The sequence below is a fragment of the Pempheris klunzingeri genome, chromosome 10 (assembly GCF_042242105.1).
Source record: "Pempheris klunzingeri isolate RE-2024b chromosome 10, fPemKlu1.hap1, whole genome shotgun sequence".
Taxonomy (NCBI): Eukaryota; Metazoa; Chordata; class Actinopteri; order Acropomatiformes; family Pempheridae; genus Pempheris; species Pempheris klunzingeri.
In genome coordinates, this window is record NC_092021.1 from 9,233,127 (window position 1) to 9,252,530 (window position 19,404).

The 19,404-nt window shown below is 41.5% G+C and overlaps 2 protein-coding genes across 2 annotated transcripts in view; one reads left to right on the forward strand and one right to left on the reverse strand.

Moving 5' to 3' along the window:
- The window catches only part of slc39a10 (solute carrier family 39 member 10), a 216,687-nt gene that overhangs the window by 44,254 nt on the left and 153,029 nt on the right, over nt 1-19,404 (forward strand). The window lies entirely within an intron of this gene.
- Nucleotides 1-19,404, reverse strand: part of dnah7 (dynein, axonemal, heavy chain 7) — a 72,539-nt gene that overhangs the window by 13,322 nt on the left and 39,813 nt on the right. Inside the window, exons 37-55 of the mRNA XM_070838340.1 lie at nt 18,215-18,370; nt 17,856-18,024; nt 16,177-16,303; nt 15,488-15,707; nt 13,841-14,467; nt 13,363-13,608; nt 12,870-13,099; nt 12,303-12,633; nt 11,826-12,172; nt 10,818-10,998; nt 10,483-10,668; nt 9,539-9,702; nt 8,311-8,465; nt 6,184-6,374; nt 3,671-3,804; nt 3,211-3,546; nt 2,868-2,994; nt 2,433-2,627; nt 10-102 (exon numbers count right to left, since the gene is read on the reverse strand). Of these exons, the coding sequence (XP_070694441.1) occupies nt 10-102; nt 2,433-2,627; nt 2,868-2,994; nt 3,211-3,546; nt 3,671-3,804; nt 6,184-6,374; nt 8,311-8,465; nt 9,539-9,702; nt 10,483-10,668; nt 10,818-10,998; nt 11,826-12,172; nt 12,303-12,633; nt 12,870-13,099; nt 13,363-13,608; nt 13,841-14,467; nt 15,488-15,707; nt 16,177-16,303; nt 17,856-18,024; nt 18,215-18,370 (4,215 nt within the window). The remainder of the gene's footprint in view (nt 1-9; nt 103-2,432; nt 2,628-2,867; nt 2,995-3,210; nt 3,547-3,670; nt 3,805-6,183; nt 6,375-8,310; nt 8,466-9,538; nt 9,703-10,482; nt 10,669-10,817; nt 10,999-11,825; nt 12,173-12,302; nt 12,634-12,869; nt 13,100-13,362; nt 13,609-13,840; nt 14,468-15,487; nt 15,708-16,176; nt 16,304-17,855; nt 18,025-18,214; nt 18,371-19,404) is intronic.

The window sequence follows — 19,404 nt, forward strand, 5'->3', positions numbered from 1 at the left end:
TGAACTGACCTTGTCTGGTCTGAGACAACGGATCACCAACATCCTCTGAAAATGGCTCAGCTTCTCCTGCCACTCATCAGGGAAGAGAGTCTGGTGGGGATTCTGCAGATGTGCACAACACAACACATACTGGATTCAGGCAGTATGTAAATACCCAGTTACATCAGATTTCAAACTGGAGAGAACATCATGTAAAGCAGAGGAATACATAAAAAGCTACACAGATGACCAAATTACTCTCTTAATGAGGAAAATGTTATCATTTTTATTATCAGTACTGAGGGCATGCCCATTATCAGGTTACCTTCAGGATGCATACATGAGATTTTCTTGGAGAGAACGAGGGGACCTCTGGGGTGGGGTTGCATTGTATCGAGCCGTTACAAGATTAAGCAGTGTAATTAGGCAAAAATAGGGGTAATGTGAATGGGGAGGGGAGGGGAGCAATGCGGGAAGATAAATATGTATGAAAAAGCTAAGGCTGTGGAAAAGGAAAAGGTGGAGGGAGAAAGAGGTTGGAAACAGAAAAGCCACTGGGTACTGGGTCAGAGCAATACGTTTGATTCATTTGTGGAACAAGCGTACCAGAGGAAGTGGAACTTTTGGAATTATTTTCCCCAGGCTGTTTGTCGAGAGACTTCTGGCTATGTGTGTGTTGGCAGGTGCTCTGAGATGGATACACCTATTTAGGATCTCCTGGGGATTCTCTGTGTGTACACGGGTGTGTGAGTTTGAGTGCCTGTGTGCTTGATTGAACAGCTGTTCCTGCATCAAGAGTGAATAAATGTGAATTCTACAACTGGAACAAACTAGATTTAATTAGATAGAAGTGTTGTGGCTGATTCTGTTGATTATAAATCAAAGATGGGGTGTGTGTGTGTGTGTGGGGTGTGTGTGTGGGGGGGGGCAGCAAAGAGACAAGCATGTGTGCTGCACCACACGTTGGTTTCACAGCTGTTCTTGCGTCTCAATTGCATAGATGTGACTGGCACGACAGGAACAGAAAAGATTTAATTAGATAAAACTTCAATTTTAGATTCTTTGTCATTCAAAGTTGGAGGGAGGGAGGGAGGGAGGCATCATCTAAACCTGACAGGCAAATTACTTCCCTCCCTCTTTTTTTCCTCTCCTGTTGTCTATACCTCATTCAAATTTTATTTACAGCTCATTTACAGTTATTTGAAATAAAATAAAGAATTGCTACTTAGATACTAAACAAATACTATGTCTCGTTTGGTAGCTATCAAAAATGACATGAATATTTTCATATTTGAAGAAGGAGGCAGTAGAAGCAGAACTGCTCGGTAAAACTAAAATGAAGAAGAACAAAGGATTTACCAAAATACCAAACTATGAAATGTGTCCAGTATTTAATTGTTAATATATGTATTCATTAACTTTATCCAACATGATAGAGCCAAATAGAATGGTATAAGATGCAGTATGTGATATAAAAGCATGTATACTGAAGCCACAAAGCCATTAGTTGGGGAGGGGGGGCTGCATGAGTGTTGTGGGATCTCACTGAGCTACCCTGCAGAGATGCACGGTGAGCAAAGCTGGCCTGTGGTTCATGTGCCAAACCCACTAGAAAATGTCACCGATTCACTCTGCTGTTGTTCTCTCATCCCTCATTTCTCATGATTTAGTTTGTTGTCCATGTTTTATTAGGAGATCAAGAAACAACTTTTATTGGAATATCAGCCTAAATGAGCAGCAGTCTGAACTACAGTTGCCACTAATTTGCAGTAAATGAAGAGTTAGTTTAAGCAGATTAACACCAGTATGTCTTTATATGATGTATCTGATAAGTAAAGTCATGGTGTTGGGAAAAAAAAATATTCCACAGTTATTTTTAAATTAGACCAATATTATATTTTTGGAAACTGATGTTTCCCCATGTTTAACCTACTTGGTCTGCCATAATCTGAGCACACTTTGAAAGTTTGGCTGCAAAGTGTTTTGTATAATGTGAACACAAACACTGTATGTGTACTGTAATCTCTGGTAAAAACGTTGGTCCTGTGGTACCACTGTTCTGGTGGCCTTAAGAGGCAGTAGACTGAAGCTAGATGTGTTATTTTGTGCTTTCACATCTTGCTGAATGTGACCCACTTTAAACTTCTAACCTGCTAAACTGCTAACCACAACCACATTTTCAGCTGGGAGCCGACCCATTTACAGATCCTACAATACCAGCCATATTAATGTGCATATTGACTAAATTTGCATTTTTGTGGGATTTACAGATTTTCTTCTTTAGCTCTCTAGGGTATTTTGATTTAATAGTAGACATTAACCCCAATTGCCTGCTATCAGGTAGTCAACCTTACCAAGACATCAACTTTTCTAACATTTTGCCTTTATCATGAAACATACGACACACAGACAGAGCCCCATCCAGACCCGCCAGTCTGCTTGATGACACTCACTGGGCTGTCGTAGACCTTCTTCCACTCATTCCTGAGGCGAGCCATGTCATGACGCAGACCTTTGAAAAGCTCCAACTCATCCAAGCGGCAAATCTCATCCCAAGACTTCTTGGGGAGCCAGGTGCAGGGATTGGAATGAGGGTTGTCCAGGCCCACACCACCTGTCAGCAGGAAGCGCCACTCCCCCTCATCCACCTAAGACATTAATTACTGTCATGCGGCTATTTAAGTGCTAACACGGTGAAGGATTAGCCAGAATTTGCGATTAAGTTGAATTAACTTAAAATACAAATTCAATGCAAATTGAAACAACAAGATAAAGATAATCCATAATCAATCATAGAGAGGACTGACTGTGTTAAATTAGCCTAACTACTTAATAACAACCCAATCAAACAACAATACTGAACGTGTGCAGAGGGCGTATATTCCTACCATCTTGTTGTGCATGAGCAGATTGACACTGAGGCAGAAGGAAAAGAGCAGCTTATCCTTTTCAAACAGCGAGCGGCACACATTGACATACAGGGTGTAGGTAAAGTGGTCTCTCAGGATCTGTAGTCTGAAAAAAACACACACATGCTAGCATTTTAATAATTTTGTTCCAAATAAAACAGAGCTTCCACATTCACACACTATTACTAGTCTTACGTTCCTTTTTTTGGTCAATATTTTACAAACCAAATAGGATTTTTTTTCAAGTGGAGAGAAGACAACAAGTTATTGTCTAATGCCTAAGTGAGAGTATTTGGCTCATGCATTTGTCAATCCTGCTTACCTCTGCTCCAAGTCATCACTCTTATCTGAGTTGTCAATAGAGCCGATGAAGAGGTTGATAAACCAGGTGAGGGAGTACTGGTACATTGGCTCAATGTTAGCCAGGTCAGCAATGGAGAAGAACAAGATGGCTGAATGCACGGCAATAGGTGTGTAGCCCATGCGGGTCTCATCAATCTTCTGCTCTGTCACCTCAGCCACAGCCTGCTTCTCTGTGATTTCGTTGGCTAGCACTTTGGAGCAGGAGAGGATCTTGACGGCTGTCTCGTCCTCCAGGATGTTGCCCTCAGAGGAGGAGAGCACCTCCAAGATTTTGTCCTCTATCTCCTTCAGTTGTCTGACAAAAAAAAATGCAAGGGCAATTTAACATGTCTAAAGTATCCACTTTGGGCACTTTGGGGAAGGAGACATTTTATTTGACCTGAAATGATTTGACCTCAGTCTGGTGCGCGCAACTGTACCTTTTGTTCTCTGCTCCCTGCAGGATGAGAGCCTGTTTCTCTTCCTCCAAGTCGGGCCTTTCCCGCGCGACCACAATGCCCAGCAGCTGGTCCTGGATGCCCTCTGGGGTGATCATGAAGTTCAGAAGCGTTACCTACAGCACAGAGGAAGAAGTACATTAACATACAGAACAGTACAGTAGAGATATTAATATGCACAAATCCACGTGTGTGTGCGCACGTGTGTGTGTGTGTGTGTGTGTGTGTGTGTGTGTGTTTGGGGATAGGGCTATCTTGCCCCACCCTTGCTCATGGACAGTTAAGTGAGATACTTTACAGTGCAGTGTTGATGATCTTGGCTTCAGTGCTGTTCTCACGAGCCTCCTATCCAATCAATTCCAATAACCACTCCATCCTTGGCAAAGTACAGGTAGGAAGCATTTACTTTTTTTCTGCTCTGTGAAAAGTGTTGTAGCTAGAAGTGAGGGAGTGTGTCTTACCACAGCCCTGGTCATTCTGCTCTGCACTTACCCGGAGGTTAAAAGCCTATATCAGCTATCTACTCTCTGCCCTAATAAACGAGTGCACTTCTACGGGGCCTAATTCCATTTCTATTGATGCTGCGGACCCACTCTGCTGGTGGTAAAGACTCCGAGCCCATATAAATCTCTCGTTTGTCCTTTTCACACATACACCCTCCTTCTTCACTTTCCTTCATCCCTTGAGCTCCTTAAAGGCTGGTTTACTTGATACTTGCTCTCTTGTATTTGAAAGTATTGCATTTCCAGTAGGGCTTAATGGGAATAATGGAAGCACCATAGTGCCCTGTACTGTAGGCAAAAGACTCAAGCAGAAAAGAAAAAAAGACTGATTGAGCCAGTTGTGAAAAATGAGTTGAATCTATTGAATAGCTGCCCATAAAGAGCAGGGCCCCTGCAAATGGATGCCTGAAATGTGATCTTCAGTAATGCTTTCCAGCCCTTTGCCTCTCTATAATGCAATTTCCTTTAGTGCTCCTTTTCTTGGAATTTCTTTTTTTGGGGGGGGCTGTATTCCGTTGGGGAGGTGGTATCAGAGAATGATGATTCAATGTGTTGCTGGGGTAAAAACGTGCTGCTATTTGAGTGGTATGATGCAATAAGTGGGCACCTACCAGGAAAAGTAGGGCTCATCTATCTCCAAGAAGAAAAAAAAAGTTGTGTTTTGGAACAAAGCTCTAAAATAATTCTTTAGGAATCTAAGAGTCTACAGACACGTTAGCAGCTCTGTGAGACTGACCTTGGGCACAACAGTACTTTGAGCACTTTCTGACAAACTGATAACTGCTTGATAAAAAATTATTAGAACACCAAAGTTACAATGATTCAACATGAAGGGGGGAATAATGTCTGTAGCTAATCCAATGATGGCAATCCATCAAGTAGCTGATGATTTATGATTTATCTCAGTTTGGACCAAAGTTGAGGAACAACCATAGCGTGGCTAAAAACTGATCAAAAAACATGGAAAGCCCCACATTTTCACAGGCCCTTCCTAGCACATTAATTACCTCTCCCTCACAAACACAAAAAAAAGCCACTAACTGCCCACGCTTTACAGACTGCATGGTACCAACAGAAAATACAGTGCCCCACATAGCAGTTACATCTCTGCAATAATGAACTGTATTACAGGAAGTCAGTCCTCTCACAAGGCTTAATAAGAAACGCATGGGATAATAAAACAAACTGGGTTGACTGTTGCCATTAGGTGTGATGAAAATAATATTTTAGAGGCAAAGGAATGCAGATGTCTGTGTTGGTAACAGTGGCAGCTGTTATTCTATTACTCCATTCTGTTTTGGCAGCAGCTCTGCTGTGGGAGATACATCTATCCTTAGCTGTGGGGGGATATGCGTGGAAGGTGAAGGTAGTGAAGGCACGGAGGATTGCACAGGGCTCATTACAACAACTCTGACACCTGCTGCAAACAGCTAAGGCATGTGGCTACTGTCAGGATATGCTCTGATTAAATGCTCTGTGCAGGTTCATGCCTGTCTGTCTGAGTCTGTTTGTTTTTGTGTGACTGGTGTGGGTGCTGATGGAGGTTGCAGTGGTGGAAAGTAAAGAGACTTTAATAAATCCCTTACACACAAATACATACACATTGTGAGGACCACGTCCATTTGTGAGTCTTGAAATTGTGGATTGAATAGAACAGAGTTAAACTATAGTTGCACTGATATGTAAATCGTGTTATTATAGTAGTAACACCTTTGTTGTCCTATCTTTCTTGTCAAACTGCAGCAAGCTGCCCAATGAAATTGGTGGCAGGCTACTACACCATTTAGCAAATAGTTTCAAATGTTACCATTTGAATATAGTAAAAAAAAAAAAACGTGTCCAGTAGAATGTGTAAGTATTAGAATCAATGTATTTTCCATGTTAATAATAAGATATGTTTCTACAATGTGAAGCAAGTGAAATTGTACAGTGATATTAAAAAATATTGCAGTGCCTGAGGCAGTTCGTCCGCCTCCTTTCCCACTACAGTACCTTGACAGAGGTCTCAGGCAGGTAGTGTGGGTTGCGTAGCTTGGTAGTGATGTAGAAGCGGAAGTCCGGAGCATATTCAATGGTAGAGTCTCCTAGGCGGATACACATGGCACCACCCTGTTTGAAGGTCTGTCTCAGCAGCAGAGGCTCCAGGATCGGATCCAGCTCTTCGCCAACATTCTCCAGCAGCACTGAAGGGGGATGTTCAATCCTTATTCATATTTTTCTTATCGGGGATGACTCTTTTCACAACTTTTATTTATAATAACATATTTACAAGCAATCTCTTTTGCTGTTGACCACCTCCATTACCTCAACACTTGAGCTTGACAAATTTTGGGCCCTCTTAGTATCATCTTTTTCAGTATACAGTCTAAAGCAATATTAATTACTGAACAGGCCCTTCATTGCCTTGTGTAAAATCATATTTCTAGCTGTTGCAGACGCCAGGTTAATAACTAAGTGGTCTCACTTTTCTCTTGCTTTGCTGGCTCCTAGATCCATAACAGCCTTGCATTTAGCATCCAGCTAATAATGTATTTACACAATGGATTTTCCCACTAACTAATTAGTATTTGGCTAGTATTAATTGGTCTCCTTTAAATGCCTCACTTCTTGTCATTGTATGCATCTCCCTGCTCTAGTAACCACTTTGTGTATCTTGCTTTAAAGGTTCTCTATAAATGAAATGCTGCTTGGTAATATTTTTACTGAAGCTGCAAGAGAACTTTTCCAGCAGTGAAAGCCCATATTGCATCCAGAAACTTCTATTAGTTGTACTGATATATCCTTAGTGTTACTGACATCTTTTGCAGCTATATATTGTGAAGTACATTGCTGTGATACTACAAGACCTATGAGAGCTAATCCCTCAACCTCTTTCAGCTACCTGTGATTAGCACTCAACAAAGAAATTCCATTGCAGCTGAAGAAAATCTATGACTGCATGCATACAGCCACAATACAAGGAAATCAGTGAAGCAAGTAAAGCATTACCAGTTCCAAATGCCTTATTCCCATAACATCATTATTAATGTGTTTTCACATTAAGCATGGTAATGCTGTTCTCATGCTGAAAACATCAGTACATCTATAATTGACATTATGCCTTGAGGTGGTATCGAAGTTTTTATACAGCAATCACCGCCAGTGACAGCTGATAAACTTTCACTCACAAGATTGGGAACCAAATCAGGTCAGCCTTCTGCTAATTGCTTCGGAGCATAATTTTGTCCTGGAACATCCCATCAATACTGCTAATATTTCAGCAGATAAAACTTACCTTGTATTGGTGACCTGTCTGTTTAATGTTCTTGTGCATTTGTGTTCCAAAAATAAAACAAAACTACAAAAAAAAAAAAAAAAAAAAAAATCACTACAAAAAGTATCTAAAAAAATAAATAAACTCACTTTGTATCATTTAATAAACATGAGCGTAGCCTACCAAGAGACTTAGCAGAGAAACATTAGTTCTAAATTAGTGCTAAAATAAAGAATACTAGCACATAATTGGGATTATAGGCTTCAAGACAAACAGCAAGACAGTGTAAAGATCCGGCTGTGTGGGATGGAATTGTAGCCACTGGGGACTATTTTGCACCCTACAAGGACAAGCTTCTCCCTGAACTGTTAGCCTTACAGTCTGCCAACAAGCAAAGACCCCCATGGCTGGCTGAGTTGGATCATTATTTAGTTGTCTTTTTAATGGCTGTATAGCCTGTTCTGTCTGTTTCTAACTCCAATTCCTTTTTTGCTGCTCCCTCTCATTCCCACTAAATCCTATGAGAAGATAAACAGCAAAGAAATTGTCACATCTGCCTACACATGTCAGTATGACCCTGACACTGGGCAGGAAAAATGCTGAACATACTTGATTTCTCCTGGGCTTTTATATGATTTACACTAGTTTGGCATACTAATGACTTCATGATTTCTCCTCCTGCAGAACAGAGAACAAAGGAGAAAACCCATTCCTTGCTCATTATTAATCTGGGTGGTAAAGAGAGACCTCAGCAGGCAGCAGAGAGAACTGCAACAAAGTGGGTGAGGCCAGCACATACACAAACAGACTAGACAGCAACAGCTGAGGCATCAGACCACAGAAACACTTGGTCTTATGCCGCTTACCTGGCGTGCCAAACTGGATGCAATTCTCCAGAGTGCGTACAAAGTCAGCATCACTCAGTTTAATGATATGCAGGCTGTTGGCCTTCTCCATGTTTTTCACCCACTTGTTGGCCTGGCCCTGGGGATCAATCATCAGAGGCCACCGCCTGGCATTACTGCAAACACACACACACACAGACATAGAAGTGGGTGATCAAATGGTGCTGCCTTGTCAAAATGAGAGATCCTGTGACTGTTAACCATGAGACATCGCATCAGCAGGGGGGATGCTGGAGGACAAGAATTGAGATGTAGAGGGAAGTTTAGATGTGAACATTCACTATGAACACAGTTAAGACAGCTCACAGTTGGGTAGCACACCAGGGACCATGGTATTGTGATTAAAAAGCAATGTTGCTGCTTCATTTACACAAACAAGCAGATGTCTTGTGTATGTGATATATTCTAAGCGTTACTTCTAGGAAAGGTTACAAAATTCTGTCATACGGTCTCTTTTGTCATGAGGGTAGATTGTTTTGTAATCAGAGGGATTATCCTGATCCTTTGATTAATCATAACCCATTGTAATTCAGGTACCCCAGCACTCAAAAACACACAACTGCATGCCTGTAGAACACCGGAACCTTTTCCTAATGCACAGGGAGAATGTGAAAAGAGAAGCGGCGTAAAAAATAAACAGCAGCCAGTTTCAGTGAAGACATTCACACACATTACACAGAGACTCTTTGGGTTTATAAAGATCAATTGCTTTACCTCTGTTCCAGCAACAATTTGCAGGGATACCATACCTCTAAAAATGCTGCTTTTGTGAAAAGAGCTTTTGAAAGTCAGTTTTCGAAAATATATATTTGATATAAGAATATATTTTTTGTCTTGCTTGTGGTACTATTTATCCATCTGGATCATTTTGGTGTGAGTTGTTGAGTATTGAAGATATTGGCCATAAAGATGCCAAAAAAATACATTGGAAAGAGTAAACAGCAATGTCTGTTTTACAGAAATCATGACCCGGTTACTCAAGACAATCACTGTGTAGGAAAATATGAAATTTGTATCAACGCTGGCTGTCAGTAGATGCTCAAAATTAAATGACTCGGATGAGGAGCAGTAAAAAAGTTGCTTGACACATCCATAGCTGGTGCATTAAACTTGTGGAGTGCTAAGGAAATATTGATGCATTTTCCTTGAGAGAGAGAGCGCCGTGTCGCTGTTTGTCTTTAATACTCACGAGATTATAATCCCGTTATCTATGGAGAAGCTGTCTGATGGTAGGCCAGCGATGGTCCACGCACGAATCTTTACTGGATCGCCCAGGGAGTTCATCAGAGACATGTTAGGGGAGCATGGGATCTCTCTGCTCTTACAGAGATTCATCCACTCCTCTGTCTGATCCTGGAGAGGAGTACATTTACTGGTAAAGACTTCATTTTCACATTAATACTTGCGCATAACAAAACCCACACTAACCTGCAAACAAATAAGAGCATACACTTATGTACAATTCAGCAACACATAGATGTACAGATTCAGATTATTAAAAAAACAGCATTGAGGAATATGTAGACAGTGCCACTTAAAGAGAGTGACTTTAAAGACACAACAGTTAGCAGCAAACACATGCATTCACTTGCTTGACAAAAATAACTGATTGGCCCTGCTCCTTTCTTTTTCCCAGCATCACAATAGCCCTCTGGGTGACAATTTATAAGAGATGACCTTTAAACACTGGCTTGGTCTTATACACATGTGAGGCTCAGCAAAAGAAAAAAGCCTTGCTACCCCCTGAGTGCCCACCAACTGCTGGCAAGCATTTGGTTTTTACTGGTCTGAAACAGTGCTGGTTCTTGCATTGGGCGCAGTGTGAAACAAATCATTTATCATCATCAAATGATTTCTTAATTAATAAAAATGTAAACTCAAAAGGTTGCAGCGATTACAGCTATGTAATCTAAGACTTTAACCAGATTCTTTACATAAACAAATGCAGAAGTACGCTGGAGGGAAAATAAAATATTGAACGCTCACCAGGTGTTTACAAAGTTATATTCTCTGACAGTCATGCCAAAATCAAGACAGCTCAAAATCTATGTAGGTGCAGGGCTTTTAGGCATCATAAGTAATATGTAGTCACTATCCACTTTCAGGTATGCACTACCTACTCCCTGAGCTAACCTGTCTGTAGCTGGAGGTGAACGCTCCCAGGTAAGCCACTATGCCCGCTGAGATAAGGATGTCCCCAGTCAGGTTATTGTAGAGCTCTCCTAGATTGAAGGCCATTTCGCTCCAGCGCGTCTTCTCTCCACCCAGGCCTCCAATAAGCTGCTCAGCTCTCTCCAGCTTCTTACTGCACAGGTCAACCTGCAGCACGTCATTGGAAGAGGAGAGCAAATATGTATTGCACTGTGGCTGTTTTCCCAGGTCAAGTTATAATATAACAGAACTAAGAATGAGGAATATGCTAGCCAGAGCACTCTACAATCAAACAAGCAGATATAAAAAGCACAAACCTGATTCTCCAGGTCAGCTTTTTTATTTTTGTTGGCTTCCAAAGTCTCCTGAAGCTTTGCAAGTTTATCTTGGACTTCTTTGAGGGCTGCCTGCTTTTTCTGGAGGCTCTCCATGGCCACCCCCAGCTCCCCCTCAGCCTGTGCCAGCTTTTCCTTCTTTGGAGCCACCACCTTGGCCACTCTGGAGGATACATGAAGCAATTCACTGAGGAGACTGATGTAATAAGTAAACACTTGCAAAATAAGGAAAGTCTCAGGCAATGCAGATATAATGTGCGATAGATAGATATATTTGAGCCAGAGGTGAAATGAACAATGTAACTATGGTGGCAATATTGTCAAAACACTGCATGTCATAGAATGTGATTTAAAACGTAATTCATCTTTACATGTTTATCTGAAGCCATCATTACTGAGTGGAAATGACCATAAACAATTAGTATTTGTAATGATGAAATTCTGTAACTTCCTGGTGGCTTTTTATGATCGATAGCACTGACAAGTCTGCTGCTATTACTGTTGTTTTCTGGTACTGTTTTTATTTATTTGTATTATTTTAACTACATCGGGAGCCATGTGAAATTTCATTGTTCCTGAGTATAATGACAAGAAAGATCACTGTGTTTTAGTAGTTCATTGTGTGTGAGGAGCATTAATATGTGGGAGCTGAAACACGATGCTGCCTATGAACTTACATAAAACAGATGTTTTTTCAGCATATATAGGGTATATATGAAAACCTTTAGCATTTATAAATGTGGGTGACATTTAAGATTGTCAAAAAGATAATAATGTGAACCTTGCAATGATCTGCATCTAGATTTGGCTCGTTGTATTAATAATTTGGCATATACATGATACGCTCGCACCAGGGAAATGATTATTCCTCTGAAGGTACCAGTAAGAAAGTATCATGTTACTCACACCGACAGATGAAAAGCTCTCTCAAGCTTTAATATGCATCAATTTTCATAAGTGAGAACACAGAAGGAGACGAACATCACTTACTTGTCATACTTGTCCATGGCACAAACCCACTTACACAAGCCTTCAGCTGCAGTGGAAGCAGTTCGAATCTTCTCTGGTACAAAGTCTGGGTTGGTAATGTATTTGTTGCGGATGATGGCCATGAGATTTGGTGGGATGTTGTCTTTGTCATATTCATGGAGGCTCTGGAGAAACCTCATGTCTCCCAGGAGCTTTTTGGCTGGTCCCCAAAAGTCCTCCACTTTTTTACCGGAGCCTGATGGGTCAGGCACACGATCTGGCTTGATGCCTTTGAGGATGCAGATTGCCTCCATCACCAGCTTGACAGCTGGGGGTGGGCTTTTCATGGACTTCACCACTGTGATATCCTGTACACAAAAAGAACCACACTTAAAGATATGGCTGCCTTCTTCACTGTTTTATTCCAGTACACCTGAGCTTTGAGTCAGATGTAAGGGCACTGTCCTACATAAGGAAAACAAACATGGGTCCTTTTACCTGAGTGGTGAGAGTATTCAGCGCAGACAGGGCTGACTCCAGGATAGGCATGGCTACAGCCAGGTCAGCATCACACTCATCTTTGATGGCCTTGGCAGCCATGGCTTGCTCGTTGGCCACACCCTCATCCATTTTCACCACCTTCTCTGTTTCGGCCACCTCCACAGATTCATGCTCAATCACGATCATCATCTCATCTACCTCCTTGCTGGCCACAAGCAGCTGTGGCTGTAGAGCCTCTAGTTCAACTTGCATTGTGGCCACCTGGTCTGCTGCTGACTCTAGCTTCTCCAGGCCAACCTCATAGCGACGTTTCAGCTTCATCACCTCACTGGGCAAAGGACGGAGAGAGAGGAGAAAAATAATTCTTTATTTTACACATGGAAACTGGAATGTGGCTTTTGTGCCGGGATGTCCTGATCAAGAATTTTTTTGATACTGTTTCCAAATCAAATCCTTCATAGCTACAGGAAACGAAAATGTAATCAAAATTAGCATCTTAAGTAATAAAAACATTAAATAAAGGTTAAATCACAATGTACACATACAGTATAGCTTAAATCTTACGCTCTTTTTGTCTTTAGCAGGGACTTGAAGGTGGAAATGAGTTCCAGGTATGAGGTTGGGGTGACATAGTTGTGGCGCTGCAACTCAGCCATAAAGCGAACCGATAGTTCTATGGTTGAGGTGTGGAAGCTCTTGCACATGTTGATGCAGCCTTCGCGGGACTCATCTGTCATCTCAACGTCCTCCAGGAAGCGACAAGCCACTGCCTGAAGTGCATCCTCGGGCCAGGTCTGAGGGAAATACGCCGTACTGTGACTGAGCCACCATAAGCATAAAGTATATTTTGATCTTTGCTATTGTAATGTCATCAGTTACCACTAACATACCACCCACATAGAGATTTAGCCTTCAAGAGTAAAAAGTAAGTAAAAAAACAAACATTTTACATAACATTCAGACACTATATATTGTCCCCGTCCCTGTTTGACTGCCCACTTGATGCATCTAAGGGTGAAACCAGCAGCACCCCAGAACTTATTCACCAAACACACACCTGGAACCAGTTAATGGTGCAGCAGTTAATGAGGGCGGGGAAACGTCTCAAACGGTTCCTGAAGGCGTCTCCAATGGGACTCATGGCCAACACCACATGCAGCTGTGTGCGACAGCGCTCTACAAACATGTTGAAGAGGGACAAGGGGCTGCCATCCGTCTGCTTGTCGCGGTCACGTTGTCTGTCCAGCACTCGCATCCGCTCACAGATTTCCTGCTTCTCGTCGACTGCAAACAAGTTAGGCACCTGGGAACAACCAAAAGATAATAGAGAGCTCTATGTTTGTGTACTGGCTTTGTAAAATACAACTCTTTTCTCTCTGTATTGTCATTGTATTTGTAGACCAATTATTTATCATTCATCCACCTCTCAATCTATCCACACAATAATTTTTCCATACCTATTTAACTCTTCCTCTAAACTTTCATCAGTTTGTGCATGTTATCTATCCACCTATGTTCCCTTCCACCAACTTTACCTCACCAGTGTTGAGGAGGTTGCCTATGTCCTCGAGGAATGACTCCATTTTAATTTGAGTATCTGTGAAGAGGAAAACACCCTGAGCTTCACCCTGCGTGGACTTCCTCATGATAAGCTTCAGGTCATCGTGCCATTCAGTGGTTCCGTAGGTCTTGGAGATTTCCACCTGGAAAAGCTCTGCCTCTGCCATGTAGGCGGCAAGCCTGGTGAGAGACTGACGCCCGCTCCCGCCCACACCCACCAGCAGGGCGTGGCCACTTGGCTGTTTGAGGATGCGGGAAATGCGGCACACATGCTCGATGGCAAAACGGAAGAGCACCAGATTCATGGGCGCTTTGCTGATGTTGTTGTACTCCTCCAGGTGTGACTCCACCACCTGTCGCAGCTGGTCGAGGTTGTGCACCTCTCGATAGTTGCGGTCCTCCCCCTTGGGGTCGTGAAAGTCGCAGAACATTAGGCTGCGCAGATCATCCTCATTGACCTTTCCATCATGGTCCTGGTCTAGATGCTGGAAGAGCTGATGGAAGTCTTCCTTCAGGTGACTCTGAGACACCACCTGTAAATGGCCTACAAGCCAGGAGCGATCTGTGTCATGAACCAGTCGATCATAGTATACCCTCAGGACCTGAGGATCAACAAGACAGTGAGTGTGAAAGACCGAGGCAGAGTAGGAGAGACAACACAGGAAATATATATATACTGTATGTGTGTGTGTGTGTGTGTGTACATATATATATATATATATATATATATATATATATATACACACACACACACACACACACACATATATACACACACACATATATATATATATATATATATATATAAAAAAAACAGGCAGGCAGGGGGAAGCTTGACTACACCTATACTGTAGGGGAGACTGGGGTTTGTTGTAACATTTTTCACACTCATGTAAGCTGCTCATGACCAACATTTCTTACATTAGTCATTCCTACAGAGGGAAGCTTAAGGTCTTGAGTTGAAATCTGTATCCCTTTCATTCTTAATCATCAAAGACACTCTTACGCATTGTGACAACCAATAGTTCAATGGGTTATAGTATCAATATTTCAGTAAAAAAATATGATCTAACCATCTCTATAATACACACTGCATTTGTCTAATAGATAAAACCATGCATGTGAAACGTGATTATTTGTTTGTGTAATGAAAAATAAAATGAAGGAAGTTATTGAAGTCATAGTTTCACTATTCACTAACAACTCATTATGAATGTAACATCTAATTGATGTCACAGGTGTGACCAGCCCCCAGACCGGTTTTATGCTACCCACCACATGTCTTTAGTTAGCAACTGAAAGTAGACTAAAATTAAAGCAATGGCTCTTTTTAATAAATTTAACAAATGATTATGAAATGCTAATCTCCTAAAAACCTTTCCTTTGTGTCTTACACAAAGTGGCCAGATAGAAATGAGCATGACATCACTCCAAATGTGTGATATCAACATGATAAAACCGCACTCTCAGGCTGTAATAAGCACTGTGACAACCAACCGCATTCTCCCCTGTGTATTTTCACTTGTTGTATTTTCATGATATTTGTTTTACCTTGCATGTTTAGATTACTTAGGTTACATAGCTGTTGTGTATTTTCCATTGTTTGTTGTGTACAACACTACCTCATGCGCCCACAGCCGTTTGATGACAGATGGTTCATCTGCAGTCTCGGGCCGTGACAGGCAGATGCCCTGGATGACCCGTGAGACGTCACGCAGATTGAACAAGTAATGGGACTTTGTGGGGGTTGGCAGCAGGTTCTTGGTGGCCTCTCGGTACACTGACATGGTACTATTAACAATCTGAGAGGTCAGAGTTGCAAATGGCTTGGGAAAAGAAAACCTGTTGATAAGATAGTTGATCCCATTCAGATTATTTCCTTCAGTTAGGAAACTAAATACATTTTTGTATTAATCAAACACTTAAGACTTAATAAAAATATGTAACACCACAGCTCTTTTGCTTTTAAAAGTCAAAAACTGCCATAGTGTGAAATTGCTCTCCTATTAAAATGCAAGTGATACTTCTGTTTGCAGGAGCGGTTTGGTAGATTTGAAACCTATCCAAAAGATTTGATTGCTTTAGGACATGTGGTCTCTGGGGTAAACACTATAGCAGTGCAGTAATAGGCATGGAGAATCCTCTTAGGTATATAATAATTTCATAGCAAGTGGAGGGACAGTACCCCACCTTCTGTGTACTCAATGGATCATATATAGAGGTTTATTTATGAGCATTTCCAAACATATGTTCTCACTCTGTGTCAATACAGAATAAAACAGCTTACAAATCACACATTCTATGTAGTTACCGTATGGTGAAATGCCAGTCCATGATCCTGGAGAAGATTGTACACATGGTCTTCTCATCAAAATCATTGATGGTAATCATGTTGAAGTGGCGCAGGTACCGAGGTGTGACAGGGTTCCGCCCTCCACCTAAGAAACAAGAGCAACAAAGAAAAAAGGACTATAATTTTAGATAGAGATAACACCTCTGATAAGTGTGCTTCAACTGAGTCTATCTTGTACACTAACTCAGCACTCAGTTTTCATTGTGTGTAGTTGCTATTTGATGGATGGTTTATGTATGTAGAGCTGAGAATTATGTTTAGTGAGTAGTATGGTTTTTTATGGAAGGTTAGGGATGGAAGTTATGCAGAGGACAGCCTGACAAAAGTAAGTTTAGCTTCCCATGTATGGATGTTGTGTACTCTTTGCTATGTGGACGTACAGAACACTACATCATGTTTAGGTTGGATGGACCTAGAATGATAGCAAGATTAGGAGTACAAGCCACAGCATCTGATGTCCATCCTTATTGTCCATGTTAAGAAATGCCTAAAGTCTCATGTTGTTATAAAAGTATATTATTTGAGTGGCAGGGGTCTCCTGGGTCCTAACACATGTGGCTACACCTAGAGCCACACAGAAACTCATATATGATCATCCTAGCTCAGGTGGATTATACACACAGATACATACAGACATCAGCATCCATACATCTCCACACACACATTTCTACTATAAATGAAGATTGGATCCTTTGTTCAGTACAGAATCTGGGACGAGCTTTGTCCAGTCTGTTTCTGACAACAAAATTGTGAATAAATGGACCTTCTGCGATTTAACAAATCATCCTTTCACAGTTTGTTCAGTATGGTCATATCTATGTGTCTATTTCACGTCTTTGTAAGACACTTCTAAGACACTTCTAAGACAAGATCTACAGTACGTCCTCTCACTGATTTAGCACACAGGGACAGGGAAGCCATGTCTATCTATGGTTGTAATCAACTTGCTTACGGCTACTTCTAGTTTTGAATGAGACAGCAGCACTAGTTTCAATTTGAGACACAGGCTTACATTGGCACATTTACGTCGATTGCTTATTTTGGCCACATAATATCATTATCACAGAAAGGCAACACTGAAGTTGATGTTGAATAAAGCCCATTATCACTATCACCACTGAAGAGGTGTAAAAAAAATTCAAAATACTAGACACCAGTAAAAATGAGCTGCTCAATTGTTTTGTCTGATATCGGTTCAGTGGTTGCCGTGCACATAAAAGCTACACAACTGTCAGGCATCAGTAGCAAATACTGTAGCTGTGTGGACACCTTAGTGTGGCGCCCAGCCTCTCTCTCTTCCAGCTGTCGCTGCCAGCTGCCTCACTGGACAGAGATGCTTTTATTTTGTGTTTACACTGGTAGTTGTAGTGGAGGTGGAAGTAGTAAACAGTTGCTATCTGTAAGCACCTTAAGGCAGTCAGGAGCTCCACAAAACAGCAGATAGTGGTATGTGTCACTGACTCAACAAAGCTCTGTCTCTAATCAGCACACAGAAGTTTAAAGACAGAGGGAAAAAAAGTATTCACTTTATCCACCTAGCAACCTACAGTTTGTTAACCATTGTAGGGCTTTGATAGAGTATAAACTGCTGTAACAATATGCTTCCAGTAAACTCTAGTGCCACAGCTGCTACTCACCAGGTGGCCCCATGGCACATATGACCTGGATATCCACCAGGTTGATCATGGAGCAGTCCTTCATGTCATACCAGTTCCAGTGGTCCAGCCACTGGCGCAGCAGCTCCACGGGGGGCTGGGCACCATAAACCTCTCTGGCTGGCATGTTCACATCATCCACAAATACCACCTGATAAGATATAACATGAGAAGACTTGGAATAATTGGATACACTTTTTACAAATGCATGTCAAAACAAAATGATGATAGTCATAGAAGGACTACTAATCTGTACAACTGCCAACATTTGACTGCAAACTGAAAAGCAAACAAGTCATACCAACATAAAACATCATATGAACATAATAAAGAGGCTGTACCATTTTCTTCCCCAATGGAGGACCAAACACTCCTTTGCGCCGCTTATCTAGCTTGGACATAATAATGTTTTGGGTCTGGGCAGCTGTAGTCTGGGCTGAAAAGTTGATGAATAATGGGCTGTACACATCCTTCTGCAGCCGGTTCAATAGGAAGTCCTGGGCAAGAGATATTAGAAATATGGACACGCATTACCATGAAATCTCATAGTACTGGAGTATGTTCATCATATTCTACATCTATATCTATACATGCACAATACTGAAAAATGACAACACTGCCCAAACAATAAGAGTTATGATCAGGAAAAGTGACACTTTAAAAATAAGTATTATACTTATACTATATGAACACCTGAAGTGACTTATACATGTCTGGGAATGCCATAGACGTAATTCAGTGAATAAATGTTATCATGTAATTTTTCTCTCTATTCTGAATCAGCATCCCAAAGACAGCCTGTACAGGTAGAGTACACACAAAATGATAATTTCCAATTTGAGTCTGGCAAATGGTTATGATAACCTTTATAATCTAATTAAATGTGGCCTTCAGTGAATATTTCATTAGATTAAAACTGGATCTCAGTTAATCCCTAAAATGACTATGAAATGATGTAGGGACTTGGTGGCTCTGAGGGCATGAACTAATGTACTGCTGGTCAAAAGACTAAAATCAAAAGGGCATTTTACTAAAAGCTAAAAGCAGCACAAATGGTTGAGTGGCCTTATCTGTTTCTATGTACAGAGAACACAGAAGAGAGGACTTATTCATTGATGCTCCCCTTGCACACACAGTGCTAATACACATGCTTGTGAAATCATGTGAATAATGACCTGCATAATTAAAGGGGACTTGTGATGCGAATGATCACAGGGTGCAGACGAGGCGCATCATCATCCTCTAGTCTAGATTATAAACCAGCTGCACTGCCTCTCTCTGTCTCACTGAGGAGTGGATCGGAGCAGGTGAAGTAGCCTTGTTTACAGCTGTCTGATGGCACTGATGCCATCACCATGCCGGCACCATGCAAGTCATAATCTTACAAGTGCTGGTGAATCTTTATCACACTCTGCCAGATTTGGGGCTTCAGCCACGGTCGGCTGGCTGCAGCATGGGACAGAGCTGCTCCACCATGCAGACAGGCAGGAAGTAGAGAAAAAGGCAGGTTCCCTAGTGAGATGATCTCTAT